This window comes from Gobio gobio (genome assembly GCF_949357685.1).
Source record: "Gobio gobio genome assembly, chromosome: 17".
Lineage (NCBI taxonomy): Eukaryota > Metazoa > Chordata > Actinopteri > Cypriniformes > Gobionidae > Gobio > Gobio gobio.
This window is the reverse complement of record NC_137110.1, coordinates 17,143,658-17,159,164: the sequence shown is the minus strand read 5'-3', so window position 1 is coordinate 17,159,164 and position 15,507 is coordinate 17,143,658. Positions and strand designations below refer to the sequence as shown.

Here is a 15,507-nt window from a genome sequence, read left to right as displayed (position 1 = left end):
GTGAAATTGCTGCATATCTGTAAAGAGTCAAATTATGTTATTGTTCAAAAAGTATTGTTAACAAAATTAATATTGTTGGCTATAATATTAACTAATGTGTTATATGCTATTCAATTATTATGAATCATTGTTTATTGTCAGTATCCTTGCTATTTAGTTCCCATTTCACAGTTTTACTCTCAAAGTCAACCCTTTACTGTCAAGTGATTTACAAACACTGGGCGAATCGGTTCGTCGGCATCTTTAAAAAGAATCGGCTCAAAAGAACGATTCGTGAACTATTTTGGTGAAGATAAACATCTACGTCTACGAGGATGTGCTTTCTGGGAAGTGGGCGGAGTTTGTGGTGCAGGTGTTGTTCAGAAACTTCCAAGCAGTCAGTCTGTACTTCGACTGTTACAGCTCGTGCGTTTGTAATGTCCAGCGATTGAGGCTGATCGGAATTAAATAATTCACGCGACTAAATCTACTGGTCAGTTTACAGGTATGGAGGTGTTTTGTGTGACGTTAGACGTGACATTTTAAGAGTCATAAAAGGTAGCGCAGAGTTTTATTTTGTTGTTTTTGAGTATTTAAGCTTTTCTAAGATTTTAGTTTTGGAAGGTTTTTCTTGTATAACGTTAGTACTACTACGGTACGAAGCTAGAAATATGAAAAACGTATTGCGTTTCTTGTACAAATTTTACCTGAGTAACGTTAATGCATGTTATGAAGCCCGCGGCAGTTTTAAAGCGACAACACGAAGCTAATTTAAACGAAAATGTCCAAATTAAAAAAAATTTCAACAATATAAGTAACTCTTATTATTATTATTTATTTATTTTTAAAATAAAAGATTCCATTGAATGTATTTTGATACTATACTAACTACATTATCTTGACGGATACTGTGGTTACTAGGACAACATTTTAATGAATGTACATTATACTTGTTTATACTTTAATACTTTTTAATTAAAGACATTCATCTATCATCTACTGCTCAACTGTTCGGAAAGGAGAATGACATGATTTAACTGAGATACTTTGGTTTCGAACATTGTCCTTCCTCGAATTCCTTTCACTCGGCAGTGCTACTATATGCTCTAGTTCATAAAGAAATTACGAAGTTGCAGTTGGTTTGTTTTTTAAAGTATTCCACTTGTGCTTGAGATTGATGGCCTTATTACTTGTGATTATGACAAACGGGGTGTTTTCCGCAGTTTATGTAACGTGCATTGCAATTTCATACAGTAAGTTGACAGAAAAAGCAAGCGAGAGAGTGAAAAAAAAAAATCCCCATGGCATAATTGTGGGTTCCTGTGTTTCTGTAGCCATCTAACCAAAGGTTGTTCATTTTCTCAAATACAATTTTATTTCACAGGGTGATCATCAGTCAAGGTTTCCTGTATTCATATTTTATTAATTACTTATTACAGATTTTTGCTGACTGGGGATATGAAATGGCTGCAGCTCTTTTGTATTAGGCACAAGGATGATGCCTGCTCAGCACTGCTTACAATATAGGTAAAATATGCATCCCATTTTATCAATATATAAGTTTGTTCCAAATTTTAACTGTTTTTTTTTTTTTTTTTGCATTACCTGCCAATGGCTAGTAAATTAAGAATTATAAGCATAATATAAAATATGATATGTAATATATATATATATATATATATATATATATATATATATATATATATATATATATATATATATATATATATATTATACATACACCAATCAGGCATAACTAAAGACATGTTTTTTTGTGCGAGGGTGGGACAACCTGTCACTCACTTGAGATTACAGCAATGGCAAACAACAATGATTCTCATTGGACAACATAATTCTCATTGGACAAATACAAGTCCCTTCCTACATTTTTTTCATGTTTGGGAAGCCGTTTTACTCGGATATTCACCGATCAGGCATAACATTATATCCTAATATTGTGTTGGTCCCCCTTTTGCTGCCAAAACAGCCCTGACCCGTCGAGGCATGGACTCCACTAGACCCCTGAAGGTGTGCTGTGGTATCTGTCACCAAGATGTTAGCACCAGATCCTTTAAGTCCTGTAAGTTGCAAGGTGGGGCCTCTATGGATCGGACTTGTTTGTTCAGCACATTCCACAGATGCTCGATGGGATTGAGGGATTATCCTGCTGAAAGAGTTCACAGCCACCAGGGAATACCATTTCCATGAAAGGTTGTACATGGTCTGCAACAACGCTTAGGTAGGTGATACGTGTCAAAGTAACATCCACATGGATGGCAGGACCCAAGGTTTCCCAGCAGAACATTGCCTCCGCCGGCATGCCTTCTTCCCAAAGTGCATTCTGGTGCAATGTGTTCCGCAGGTAAGTGACGCACCTGGCCATCCACGTGATGTAAAAGAAAACGTGATTCATCAGACCAGGCCACCTTCTTCCATTGCTCTGTGATCCCACGGATGCTCTTACCCAGTCGTCTAGCCATCACAATTTTGCCCTTGTCAAACTCGCTCAAATCCTTATGCTTGCCCATTTGTCCTGCTTCTAACACATCGACTTTGAGGACAAAATGTTCACTTGCTGCCTAATATATCCCGCCCACTAACAGTGCTGTGATGAAAAGATAATCAGTGTTATTCACTTCACCTGTAATGTTATGCCTGATCGGTGTATATATATGTATATGTTAACATAAACCGACAGCTCACACTGGCACAGGGCTGTTTATTTTTGTGCCCTGTTTATTCAAACATTTATGTCTGACAGCCTTCTTCTGACATCCAGGAACTAGGTAAGTTTTCAAACTGCATGTAGAAGGTTGTTCGACTGAAACATTGCTGTTTGAATAAATATTAGGAACGTCTGCAAGCTACAGCAATATTTTCGATGTATTGTATTGTAGTGGTTAAAACAGTATTTAGGGCAGTGTCATTGTGTATTGTCACTCTTCAAATGTCGATTTTTATCTGAATTATTCTGGTCCTATGTTAACTACAAATCTCCATTTTGGCCACTACAGTTTACAATCCCTCAACTTTCCAGAAGAGAACGACGAGACTATGGATAAAATCATTACTGAGGATGCCATCTGTGACTCAGAGTCCACCGATTCCCAACCCTTCAACAGTGACTGTTGCATGTCTGAGAATGAGTCTTCTTTGAATGCACAGGCCGACTTCACAGATATTTGCAGAGACAGAAAGACCAACTACAGATCCATACAGTCCAGCTACAGACCTTACCAGCCCCCGCTAGGTCTGCCCTCTGGCTACAGTCCCCAGACACCCTTTCCCAGTCAGACGGAAGCATGTCTGAGCACCCTAGAGCCACACAACAGAGACCTGCTCCACTCAAGTTCAGTGGGCAGCAGTTCAGTGGAATACCCTAGTGGCAACTTTCCTTCTTGCTTGGTGTCTGGAAATTACTGCAGTTATCCTAATGATTCCTGCTACTCCTGCTCTCCAGATAGGCACAGTCTTGGTGAGGGCAGTCTAGAACAGCCACGTTCACTGCACTCTATCCCAACTGCGTTCGCACCTCACAGCTACTGCATGCCTCCGCAACCCTGCGCGTCCCGTGGGCCGCCCTGCTGTAGTCAGTACCCTGTGGATGTGTATCAAATGGATCATGGCTATCATTACAGACCACATTACCAAAGGCCCTGTTGGCCTTCACGTAAGTCTCGGTTCTTTGTTAAAATTCCATGCCTATTATGATTCAGTCATGAGTGAGGTGTTTTTTTTTTCCGGCATAACACTTGCCACTAAAGGCTGTAAACACAATAATGAATAATACCAACATTCAAAAGCCCATTGTCTTTTAACTGTATGATGTCTTTATCAGGAATCTTTATCAAGCCTACGGCAAATCCTGCCTCTGCCAAATTTGCAATTCAGTTGAGCAACAAGTTTCCATTTTACAAGTGACGCTCATATTTTGTCAGTAGATTAATTATATGAATGTAAGGTTTCACTTTTAAGTGTGGTATTTAAATGCAAAAAACAAACAAACATTTTATTCACAGACTTCAATAATCTATAAATGTTAAATATACTGAAATACTGTAACTGAACCGTATTTAGATTAAGTCACTGTTGCCCTTTTTATTTAAATGCATACTTACTGTGGAAATTATAAAAAAGTGGCTTTGTTTGCAACATCTTCCAGAGCATTACTATCCATTGCATAATGAAAATATAGAAATAAAACAGATATAAACTTCCCACTTTAATAAACATTTAGTATATCTTACGGTGTGCAGTGATAGTCCATCTGACATGTACTTTGGGTGGCTCGTACAATAAGTCTAAAAACTGAGAGTCTAACAATTCTAAAGCTGCATGGTTGCACTGACGATAGGGATGTTACGATTATCATGTCAACGATTTGATATCCCGATGCATTGCATCCTCAATTTTCAATATTACTGCACATGGCTACATTTTTGCAATGAACACAGCAGACGATAGGAACTTTTATAACTAGTAAATACTAAAAGCGTATGAAACTGTTAAGTAGTGTAGGCCTACTTAAAGGTGCAGTGTGTAGTATTTATGAGGATCTATTGACAGAAATGCAATAATATACATAACTATGTTTACAGTGGTGTATAAAGACCTTACTTAATGAACCGTTATGCTGTTATTACCTTAGAATGAGCCATTTCTATCTACACACACCGCGGGTCCCCTTGCTGTGAAGTCGCCATTTTTCGCCGTCATGTTTCTACAGTAGCCCTAAACGGACAAACTGCTCTACAGAGCGCTAGCTACTCTCTGCTGTCTCAGACGACATCTTTGCCGCCGTAGTTTCTCTATGTGCTTGAAAAGAGAGGGGTGGGCGGTTGCAATTCACAACCTCACCACTAGATGCCGCTAAAATGTACACAGTGCACCTTTAAAGCTGCCTTCCGTGACTTTGACTGCATGCGTCTTGCGGCGGAAGAACATTGTAGCCGGAGCTACTTCTTTCTGTTTATGTTTATGACGATCAAGCTGGTACTGTGCTACTCCGCAGTGGTGCCGACCCGAACCAGTCTAAAATAGTCTGAATATAAACACTTATTATAGGTGTGCCGTAGTGATTCAGGAGAAGACAAAAAACACGGTTTGGAAAATGGATTCATGATGTACTCGCTCATTATATAAATTTTTACGAATTGCAGTTAATAATGCTCACACGCTGTAAATGTTAGAATAGTCAATATACAAGTCAATATAAAAAGATTAAACAACAGAAATGTAAAAAAAATGTAAAATAAAGAAATTGTCAATACAATGTCACCTCAATATCAATGATGAAACCTTCACACCATATTATTCTGATAAGAAACTTTAAAAAGATATGTCTTAACCCGCCGTTTAAAAATATGAATGCTTGGAGCCTCTTTCACTTCATTAGATGAGAATTCCAAATATTTGGAGTATAGTGGCTAAAAGAAGTACCACCAGATGAAGATTAGCGCTAGAGGATCTAGACGATTTGGAACGTGTCTTGACAGACAGTCTGAAATGTAGAGAGGTGTCAGATTATGCAGTGTTTTTTAAACCAATAAAATAACCTTAAAATCAATCCTTTGATGAACTGGTAACCAATGTAAGTCCATTAAAACTGGTGTGATATGCTCTCTCCTTTTTAATTTCATTAATACTCTGGCAGATGCATTTTGCATCAGTTGTAGCTTCCCTATAGAGCCTTTAGGTAAGCCAGTGTATATAGCATTACAATAATCAAGATGAGAGAAGATAAAAGCATGAAGGAGTTTTTTTAGCATCATCCAGGGTTAAAAAGGACAAATCTTAGCAATATTTCTCAGATGACCAAAGCAAGTTTTGAGACTTAAAAGACTTAAAAGTCAGGTCACAGTCCAAAATGACACCTAGGTTCTTTACTTCCTTCTTAGATTGTAGGGCTAAGGTACCCAATCCAGCTTCTAACCTCTCCCGCTCATGTTTTGGGCCCATAATGAGAATTTCGGGGGGGGGTTTCTTGGTTCAGTTTCAAAAATTTGTGTTCATTCACTTTACAATGCTGGTCAGACAACCTCTCTCTATGTAATACAGCAGTGTCTCTGAACTCAACTGAGATATAAAGCTGTATATCATCAGCATAAAAAATATATGTCGTATTTCTGAATAATAATAATAATTTCTACCCGAAGGGAGCATGTATAATGAAAATAAGACAGGCCCAAGGATTGATCCTTGTGGAACACCATGCAATATTTCATGCGTCTTTGATATACAGTCACCTATATTAACTAATGGACATAAAGAAAAGGAATTAGCAAATGAAAAAAGAAAATCAACTGACAAATTACTTTTCAAAATGTGGTTTATAATGTGCATTTAAAAAAAAATCTTCTAATTTGCTATTTAACTACATTTCAAAAACACAAATTAAGTAGTCAATTTATTTTTCCATATAAAAGTTCTTTATTTTTTTATTGTTTTATTTAACTACATTAAAAAAGGTGATTCATTTATTTCAATTTTAAGTTTTAAACGTATTGCTTCATTTTGTTTTTAATTATTTGCCTGGCACAGTTAATGTGTAGCTATTACTGCAGGCGGTAAACGTAATATTAATAAAATGAGATGCTTGTGTACATTTGTATTGATAAAGGCAGCAATGATTCATCAAATGATGGAAAATGGCCACGTATTTATAATAAAATACTTTTACTTTATCTGAATTGAGGAGTGTAACTCAAATTATCAGGCGGATCCAATCATATTAAATAATATTTTGGTTTGAATAAAAGCTGTTAATTTAAATGTTACTATATGTTAGGTTACCTGATACATTTTTTTTTACAGTGTATTCTGATTAATGTCTCACTTCACCATTTCATCTCCAACAGGTCTTGAAAACACCAGACAATCAGACACAGAGTTCACTCATAGGTAATGTGTAATAGTGGTGGGACAACCAGTCTTGTATTGTTTGTAGGAGACTGATTTTCAATGATGCATTAAACGTAATTTTTTCCTGAGGTCTTTATGCAATGCTCTGATCTCTCACAGTGGCCACACTGCTCCTCACCCTCGAGCTAAACTAACCCCAAGCACAGCCCCTCTGTCCCTGGAGCAAAGTGAGTATACACACTGATGTTGAGCAACACTGTAAGAATGTGGAGTTGGATGTGTGTAACATCCAACTGTAATAAAGAAAAAAATATGTCTTGTCTGTCTTCAGAGTCACCTGAACATAAAGTGTTTATGTGTTAAAGGATTAGTTCACTTCAAAAGGAACATTTCCTGATGATTTACTCACCCCCATGACATTCAAGATGTTCATGTCTTTCTTCCTTCAGTGGAAAAGAAATTAAGTTTTTTGAGGAAAACATTTCAGGATTTTTCCTCCACACAATGGACTTCAATGACAACCAAAATGTTGAAAGTCCAAATCAATGCAGTTTCAAAGGCCTTCCAAGGGCTTCAGATGCTCTGCGCGATCCCAACTGAGGAATAGGATCTTATCTAGTGAAACCATCGGTCATTTTCTAAAATTAAAATATATATACTTTTTAACCTAAATTAAAAGAGTCCCCTGGGTTAGAGTTTAGATCTGCTCTGATGGATAGATATATCTGCAAGGGTACTGTTTAAACGCAAAGTTACCTGACAAATATAAATAGTAAAATCGTACACCTGACTCTCCATTTTCTTCCACTCCAGATAGGGGTGAATAAGGTTATACTATATATATATATATATTATACTCTTATGAATATTTTAATTCCTTTTCTGTGTAAAGCACAGAAAATTGCCACTATGTATGAAATGGGCTATATAAATAAACTTGCCTTGCCTAAATTGCTCATCTTGCGCTGCTCTGCGACACACCACGGATTGCGCAATCACGACAGAAAGGTTACGATGTCAGATGATTTTGAAGTTGGAGATGGAGTTTTTTTTGTAAAGGGCTTTTGGATTAGTCTTAAGCACATTCGCTTGGGGCGGTACTTCCACCTACGTCTAGCGTGACCTTTCCGACGTGATTGTGCAATCCGTGGTATGTCGCAGAGCAGCGCAAGATGAGCAATTTAGGTTAAAAAGTATATAAATGTTTATTTTTTTTCCTGAAAATGACCGATGTTTTCGCTAGATAAGACCCTATTCCTCAGCTGGGATCGGGCAGAGCCTCTGAAGCCCTTTGAAACTGCATTGATTTGGACCTTCAACATTTTGGTTGCCATTGAAGGCCATCGTGGGATGTTTTCCTCAAAAACGTTATTACGTTGAACATCTTGGATGAGATGATGGTTAGAGTAAAATATCAGGACATTTTCATTTTAACGTGAATTGATCCTTTAAAGATGTAGTATGTAGATAATATTTAGTTAATAGTACTTTAAATATAATTAGCAAAAACTTTAATTATTCTAATTTAATGATCTATTTAATATTTCTTCACTCTTTATTATTGCAGGGAAGGTGTTTGTTACTTATGAAGCAGACAGTGAAAAACATGTCAAAGAGATCATCAACTTTGTCGCGCTACTGAGACACAATGGCTTCTACACTCACGTAAGATAAAGCCACCTGTGCCAAACATTGCCTTGCAGCCATGTTTGATATGGGGTCTGTCAGAGATCATGTTCAGCCCCTTTGTTCTTTTTGCACAGATTGACATGTTTGAACAGCAGTTCAAGAGCATAAGCAAGATTGATTTCATGGAGAGATACATCAGCGAAGTAAGTAGTGATCATCTCAGGCCTCCTAGTATTTCAGAGCGCATGTTTTTCATAGTTTGACATACACAGCACAAGTTCTTACAAGCCACTTAGGAGCAGATTTATTGGACTCGGACAATACTTCATAATAAACTGTATATAATAACAGTAAATGATGCATAATTACATGCAACTAAACCTCAACCAAACCCTAATCCTACCCTAACCCTATAGTAAGTACATGTAGTTCATTAATATTACTCAGTACTTACATATATAATTACATGTAACAATGACACATACACTTAAAATGAAGTGTAACCAACAAACATGTATATAAAAACGTCACAGAGATATCAACAATGGTTGCATTTATAAAGAACTGCTTACTATTAAATTGCAAGCAGTGTAAGAACTAATATCGCTGTTTATGGTCAATACGTAGAGCCTATTGGTGGGTGCTCTCCTTTGTTGAGGATGTCTTCAGCTCTTACAAATCGCAAATTTTATGGTCATTGATGTTATATGTCTGATAAAATGTCACTGTTTAACCTTTTAAACCTTATAAATGGCAAGGATTGATCCCTGACATATAGTTGACCATACTATTACATTTTCCCTTTAAAATGGCAGTGTGTGTCCTCCTAAATGCTTGCAGCCAGTTTGTGAGTTGGCAATACACACATCTATAGCACCACTAATATAGTCAACCATTATGTATATTCAGATTGTGATATATTGAATTCTGAGGAATGGATTTAAACATGGTAATATGTGTTAAACAAAGCTGGAGTAGAAATACTACACTCGTTATTAAATAAGAATTATTTTATTAGGCAAATACACAAGGTACATGGGAACTTGTACAATTTTATGAAGGCCAGGTGTTCTTATTTTGCATTAATCTGCTGAACTTTGCAAGTGGTGGGACATCATTTATTTATTTTAAGAAAGTATGATGGCATGAACAAATCCAACAAAACTTTTAATTTTATGCATTTTTAGACCATCTAATAATACATTTTTAAAAAAACATGTATCCCTGAAACAAGTAGTTTTAATTAATTTAATTCAGACCTCAAGTGGGGGAGGACATATTTCTGGCATCATTTCCTTTCAGTGCTACAGTTACACAAGGAAACTGTCTGCTGCAGTGACAATGATAAACCTGCGTGTCTAGTTTCAGCAGTTACAGAGTGAACAAACGCTTTAATTATTATCTGAACTAATTGCTACTTTCTGTCCATTAAGTTGACTAATTTTGTGGGTTTTTTTTATTATTCACAGAAAGACTATCTGATCATCATAGTCATTAGTCCAAAGTACCATGAGATTGTGACCAATGCCTCATTTTTCATGGAAAACGATGAAACGCTCAACACCGTCTACATACACAAGCAGGTACAGCTTACAGTTAAATAGTGGAAATCAATTATAATCATATTTTTCTTGTCAATTGACTCAAAAACTTTGTCTTTTAGTTACAAAACGAATTCATTCAGAACGGGGCCAGGAATTACAGATTCATCCCCATTTTGTTTCCTGGTGCCAAGAAGGTAAAACTGTGTCTCTTTTCAGGAACTGAAAGCCATTTACTTAAAGGGATAGTTCATCCAAAAATGAAAGTTTTTCTCTCAAGTTGTTCCAAACCTGTATGAATTTCTTTCTTCTGCTGAACACAAAAGAAGATGCTTTTGAAGAATGTCTGTAACCGAACAGTTGGCCCTGTTTTGACAGTCAGTAACTGTTCGGCAAACCATATTCTTCAGGTTTGGAACAGCTTGAGGGTTTTCATTTATGGGTGAACTATCCCTTTAAAGGGATCCCATGGTGTTAAGGCTTGTATGGCATAATATTACAAATTATGTCTCTTACTGAAATATGTAGTAGAAAACCCATGAAAGATCCACGTTATTTAAAAAATCCATTATATATTTGGACAATGGGCGGCGCCATTTTGTTTGCGTTCTAGGTTGATGACGTAGAATGGTTGCACTTGGCAATCAACTGGCGCTACCCGTAGCTATTCTTACCACAACACAACTTGAAAATATTTCAGAGTTAAACAAAACCAATCAATTGCTTTGTAATTGCATTTGAAACACACTCAAACACTCTCTCTCACACACACAAACACACCAACAGATCGGCACGCGCGTGCATGCTCACACACATACACACACACACACACACACACACACACACACACACAGGGTCATCTGACAGGGTCTCAATTGAGATTGTGTGCGTGCGCTCTCTCCCACAAACACAAACGCACGCAAGCACACACACACACACACACACACATCTGATCTGACAGACTGCTCTGTCTCAATCGAGATATGTTATGGGCAACCCTCGTCAGTCTCCACAACAGGGGCTGAATCTGAAATCTCTTTTCCCTATGTTATCCACTAATACAGTTCTGTACACTCATTATTGCGGTGCAGTGTGGGATTGAATGAGTGCACTCAATAACGTCCACTATGGTTTCGGACACCACTGCAAATGGCTGTGCCCTCAAATAATGCCATATTTGAGGGTATAGGGGGCGATTTCGGATTCAGCCAGGGAGAGTGCTGGCCTGCCGAATCGTAACCAGGTGACAAACTAGGCAAGTCAACCTCATGTATAACATTACAGCTGATTGAGTGTGTGTGTGTGAGAGTGTGAGCGCGCGCCGATCTATTGGTGTGTCTGTGTGTGAGAGAGAGTTTGTGTGCACTTGTTTTAAATGCAATTACAAAGCAAATGATTGGTTTTGTTTAATTCTGAAACATTTTTTGAGTTGTGTTGTGGTAAGAATAGCTACGGGTAGCGCCAGTTGATTGCCGAGTGCAACCATTCTACGTCATCAACATAGAACGCAAACAAAATGGCGCCACCCATTGTCCAAATATATAATGGATTTTTTAAATAACGTGGATCTTTGATGGGTGTTGGGGAAAAATGTAATCACAGAAGATTTAATCTTCCAGACCTGTTTTCTCTATTGTGTTTTAAATGAGTCAGATCAAAGAGGCCCCACCTGTGGAAGCCATACATTGTCCCTTTTATCTTTTATGGCTCTTGGAATTGGAATTCCTGACTAGCATCTATGCGTTTGAATAGATATGCTGATTAAGAGTAGGTGATACTCTGTCTGTTGTTACAGATGAAGGACCATTGTGTTTCTTGCTTTTAATTGCTCAAGGCGAAATCTTCAGTGGGTTTCGCCAGATGTATGGGAAATTACTGAGGGGGTTATTTAGACATTGGGGGTATAAGAAGCTTGTGGCTTCTTTGTGTCTCCAGTTCACGCTCAAGGTAGCCTCGAGCGGCTGCGTTTGACCGTGGCTCTTCCTTGCAAGGAAAATAAATCTTTATAAAGACAATTGGATTATGGTTTGTCTCTTATTAGTGATGTCAATGAATTAATTTTTGCCATTACATGGGTTTTCTACTACATATTTCAGTAAGAGACATCATTTATGTTATATTAAGACATACAAGTCTTAACGCCATGGGATCCCTTTAATGAAATGATATTTGTGTTTGAACAAGTACTCGCTCAAGGAGCCAAAATACACATTTGTGATTAACTGTTATCATAACAGTAATAGACATCTGTGGTTGTTTGATCAACACTATGGGAACACCCAAAGGATTACTCCATTATATTCCACTTAAATCCAGTTCAGATGTAATAATGCCTCTGTGTTAGTTTGCAACATTTCTGTCTGCTTCTGTTTGCCAGTGCCACGTCCCATCATGGCTTCAAAGCACACAAATCTTCACCTGGCCCAGGGACCGAGATGACATTCTTCGTCGACTCATGCGGGTTGAGAAGTACAACCCGCCACCCATTGGAGAGCTGCCAACCATTGTCTCCATCCCCATTTAGTTAGTTAGGTTTGCTATGTAGACCCATTATGTCAGTTATTAACAAGCCTGTGATCCATTTTAAAGGAATAGTTCACCCAAAAATGAAAATGTTGTCATCACTTACTCACCCGTGTTGTTCCAAACCTGTATGAGTTTCTTTCTTCTGTTGAACACAAAACAAGATCTTTCAAAGAATGAAAGAACAGTTGACGGTAGCCATTGTCTTCCATGGTAGGAAAAAAATGGCTTCCGTCTGGTTACCAACATTCTTTTGAATATCTTCTTTTGTGTTCAGCAGAAGAAAGAAACTCATACAGGTTTGAAACAACATGAGGGTGAGTAAATGATGAAAAGCTTTTTTTGGGGGGTGAACTATCCCTTTAAGTTTACTTGCCCCTCTGAACTACTAGATGTCTGTTTAATATGTTAAAACACAAGCTTCTGTCATACTAGGTTTTAATCTTTGTATAAAACTCCTGTCATTGAATATTTCACCACTCACGATTGATGAATATAAACTGTGACATTTTGCCAAAATTTCACAGGCAAAAAAGGTCTATTGGTAATAGTACAGAGATGTATGAAAAAGACAGAATTTACGGGAACACTTTAGTTTAGGGTCCAATTCCCACTATTAACTAGTTGCTTATTAGCATGTATATTACTAGGATATTGGCTGCATATTAGTACTTATATTTAATGCTTTATTCTGCATGACCTAATTCTACATCCTTTAATCCTACCCAATAACTTAACAATTACCTTACTAGCTATTAATAAGCAGTAATTATGAGTTTATTGAGGCAAAAGTCATAGTTAATAGTGAGAATTGGACCCTAATCTAAAGTCGGACTGAATGTACTTTCAAACCAAGCAGCTTTCTATTGGTCAACACCGCAAATCTGTTGCAAAAGCTGCGTGGGGAAATCTTTCACCCTCACACAAAGTACCTATTCTTGTAGATTCCTATTGAAATGACTTGATTTTGAAAATTCGTAAACAGTGGTAAATGTGACCAGTCCTTTTGACTTAATTAAATTGTCTGTAACAGTAGCTATATAAGTACACTTTTAACGCGGACTCATTGTAGTAGACCAGGAATCTTCAAAGACATGTAACCTTTTCATCTCGGTTCTTTGCTGTTGGATGAACCTGAAATAGATGGAGGACATAATTTACTATACAAACTGGTACTGTAGTATCTTCACACACTGTATAGATTTTATTATAACAGACTACTTGTGCCTTAGAGTTGTTTTTTAGTAATACGCCAGATAAAAACGTTAAAATTGATTTCAGTTATAATATTTCCACAGCTCTGCCAGTGTCATGTTGAGATTGTATGATCTTTCATGTTTTATCAGCATACACCCTTTTATTGAATGAAAAAAAATTGGTTTGTCTGTACAACTTATTGATTAAATAAGATGACAGAATCAGGGCTTTGAGGGACATTAGGACAGTTTACCATACCTTGTTTTTGAGTGCAACGGTGTTGGTTTAACAAAGAAACTACGAGTGGACGATGCTCAGGATTGTATTGATCAGATAGCAATTGATGTGTGTATGAGTATATAATTATGTAATGGCAGTCAGCTATAAAAAATATATAAAAAAGTGCTTTGCTAGAAAATATGTCATGGCATGCAGAACAATACCTGCCTGAGGCTATTGCCACATGCTCCAGAGACTCAAAATTCATACCTCCCATACTTTTTCATTTCTGAAAAATAAACCACTTATTCCCATATAACTGCACACAGACTTTTAATACTGTTTTTTTAGCAGGCTAACTGGTGGACACACCATTTATCAAACAAGCAGAGTTTATCAACTGATAAAATGTTTAGCTTGAAATGCAATAAGTCACTTTGGATAAACTACTTCTTTCTTTCATGGAACATGAGGGAGATTTTTATATTTATATACACTATATTGCCAAAAGTATTGGGACTTCCATGGCCAAATGTGTATAAATCAAGACTGCTTCTTCAAACATTTGTGAAAGAATGGGTCACTCTTATGAGCTCGTGAATTCCAGCGTGGTACCGTGATAGGTTGCACTTGTGCAGTAAGTCAATTCGTGAAATTTCCTCGCTACTAAATATTCCACGGCAGCGGTTCTCAAGGCTCCCTCTAGTGGTATGCAGTGGTATCACTAAATTAAAGTCACAGTAAAGGAAATTCTAAAATTTGTTTCTGAACACATTATAAATGTTACAAATGTATTGCTGAAACACGTAACAAAGATTGTGAACTGTGTAGTACTAAAACGGTGGCTCGATGACGCACTGGAACCACTGAGCCTGGCTTACATATTTTAAAAGCGACCCGTATCCGGTATTTGCATTTACACTACACACTGGCGAAACAGCCCAAGATGTTCTGATCCGGAAAATTAAGTAGGCTATAACGGCGCGATATGCATGGACGCAGACGAAATGATTATTCAATGTTTTGCTTTCCGCGCTATCTTTAAAGGTCAGCAAATTGCTCTCGTATAAGGCAGAGAAAAAAGAGGAGAGCCCGTTGCATGTTATTGACTGCTTACATCATGGCAGACGCAAATGTACGTATCCGAATCATATAATTTATTACCACATACGAGTGAAGCCTGAATCCGATTTGAGGATATCGGAATTCATGTGTTTTTTTCCTGCTTACACATTCACATCAGGGCTGCGTCCGAAAACCTAGGCAGCTGACTCGTTGCCTCGCTGCCTTATAAGACAATGGCTTGTAAGGCAGCGTTTGTGCATGAAGGCACCTCAAGAAACTAATTTCGGACAGACTTCTTAGGCAGTGTAACAGTTTAATGATCTACAGCAAAATAGAGAGAGCGTTGGTGAGAACTAAACAAATATTTAACTAGCCTACATTAGTAATTTCTCGATAGAAATGACATCAAAAGTAGAAAATGTTGGTAAAAAACGTACATTTACACACAAACTGACCAGCAAACGCAACTTTCGGACACCATCTTTTTTTCCCA

General features: G+C 37.4%; 1 protein-coding gene across 1 annotated transcript; it reads left to right on the top strand.

The window, feature by feature from the left end:
* The first annotated feature begins 336 nt into the window (after positions 1–336).
* Positions 337–14,273, top strand: traf3ip2l (TRAF3 interacting protein 2-like). The gene is made up of 10 exons (XM_079840679.1): positions 337–484; positions 1,419–1,506; positions 2,994–3,649; positions 6,837–6,879; positions 7,000–7,067; positions 8,408–8,505; positions 8,604–8,672; positions 9,939–10,052; positions 10,133–10,207; positions 12,388–14,273. The coding sequence occupies exons 2-10, from the start codon at positions 1,475–1,477 to the stop codon at positions 12,532–12,534; spliced, it is 1,302 nt and encodes a 433-aa protein (XP_079696805.1). The 5' UTR covers positions 337–484; positions 1,419–1,474; the 3' UTR covers positions 12,535–14,273.
* Positions 14,274–15,507: the final 1,234 nt, after the last annotated feature.

Bases quoted from the DNA above. Each gene is read 5' to 3' on its own strand.
- traf3ip2l (XM_079840679.1), top strand. From the start codon at position 1,475: ATGATGCCTGCTCAGCACTGCTTACAATATAG. The intron at 1,507-2,993 runs GTAAAATATGCA...TGGCCACTACAG, and splicing joins CAGCACTGCTTACAATATAG to TTTACAATCCCTCAACTTTC. The intron at 7,068-8,407 runs GTGAGTATACAC...TTATTATTGCAG, and splicing joins CCCTCTGTCCCTGGAGCAAA to GGAAGGTGTTTGTTACTTAT.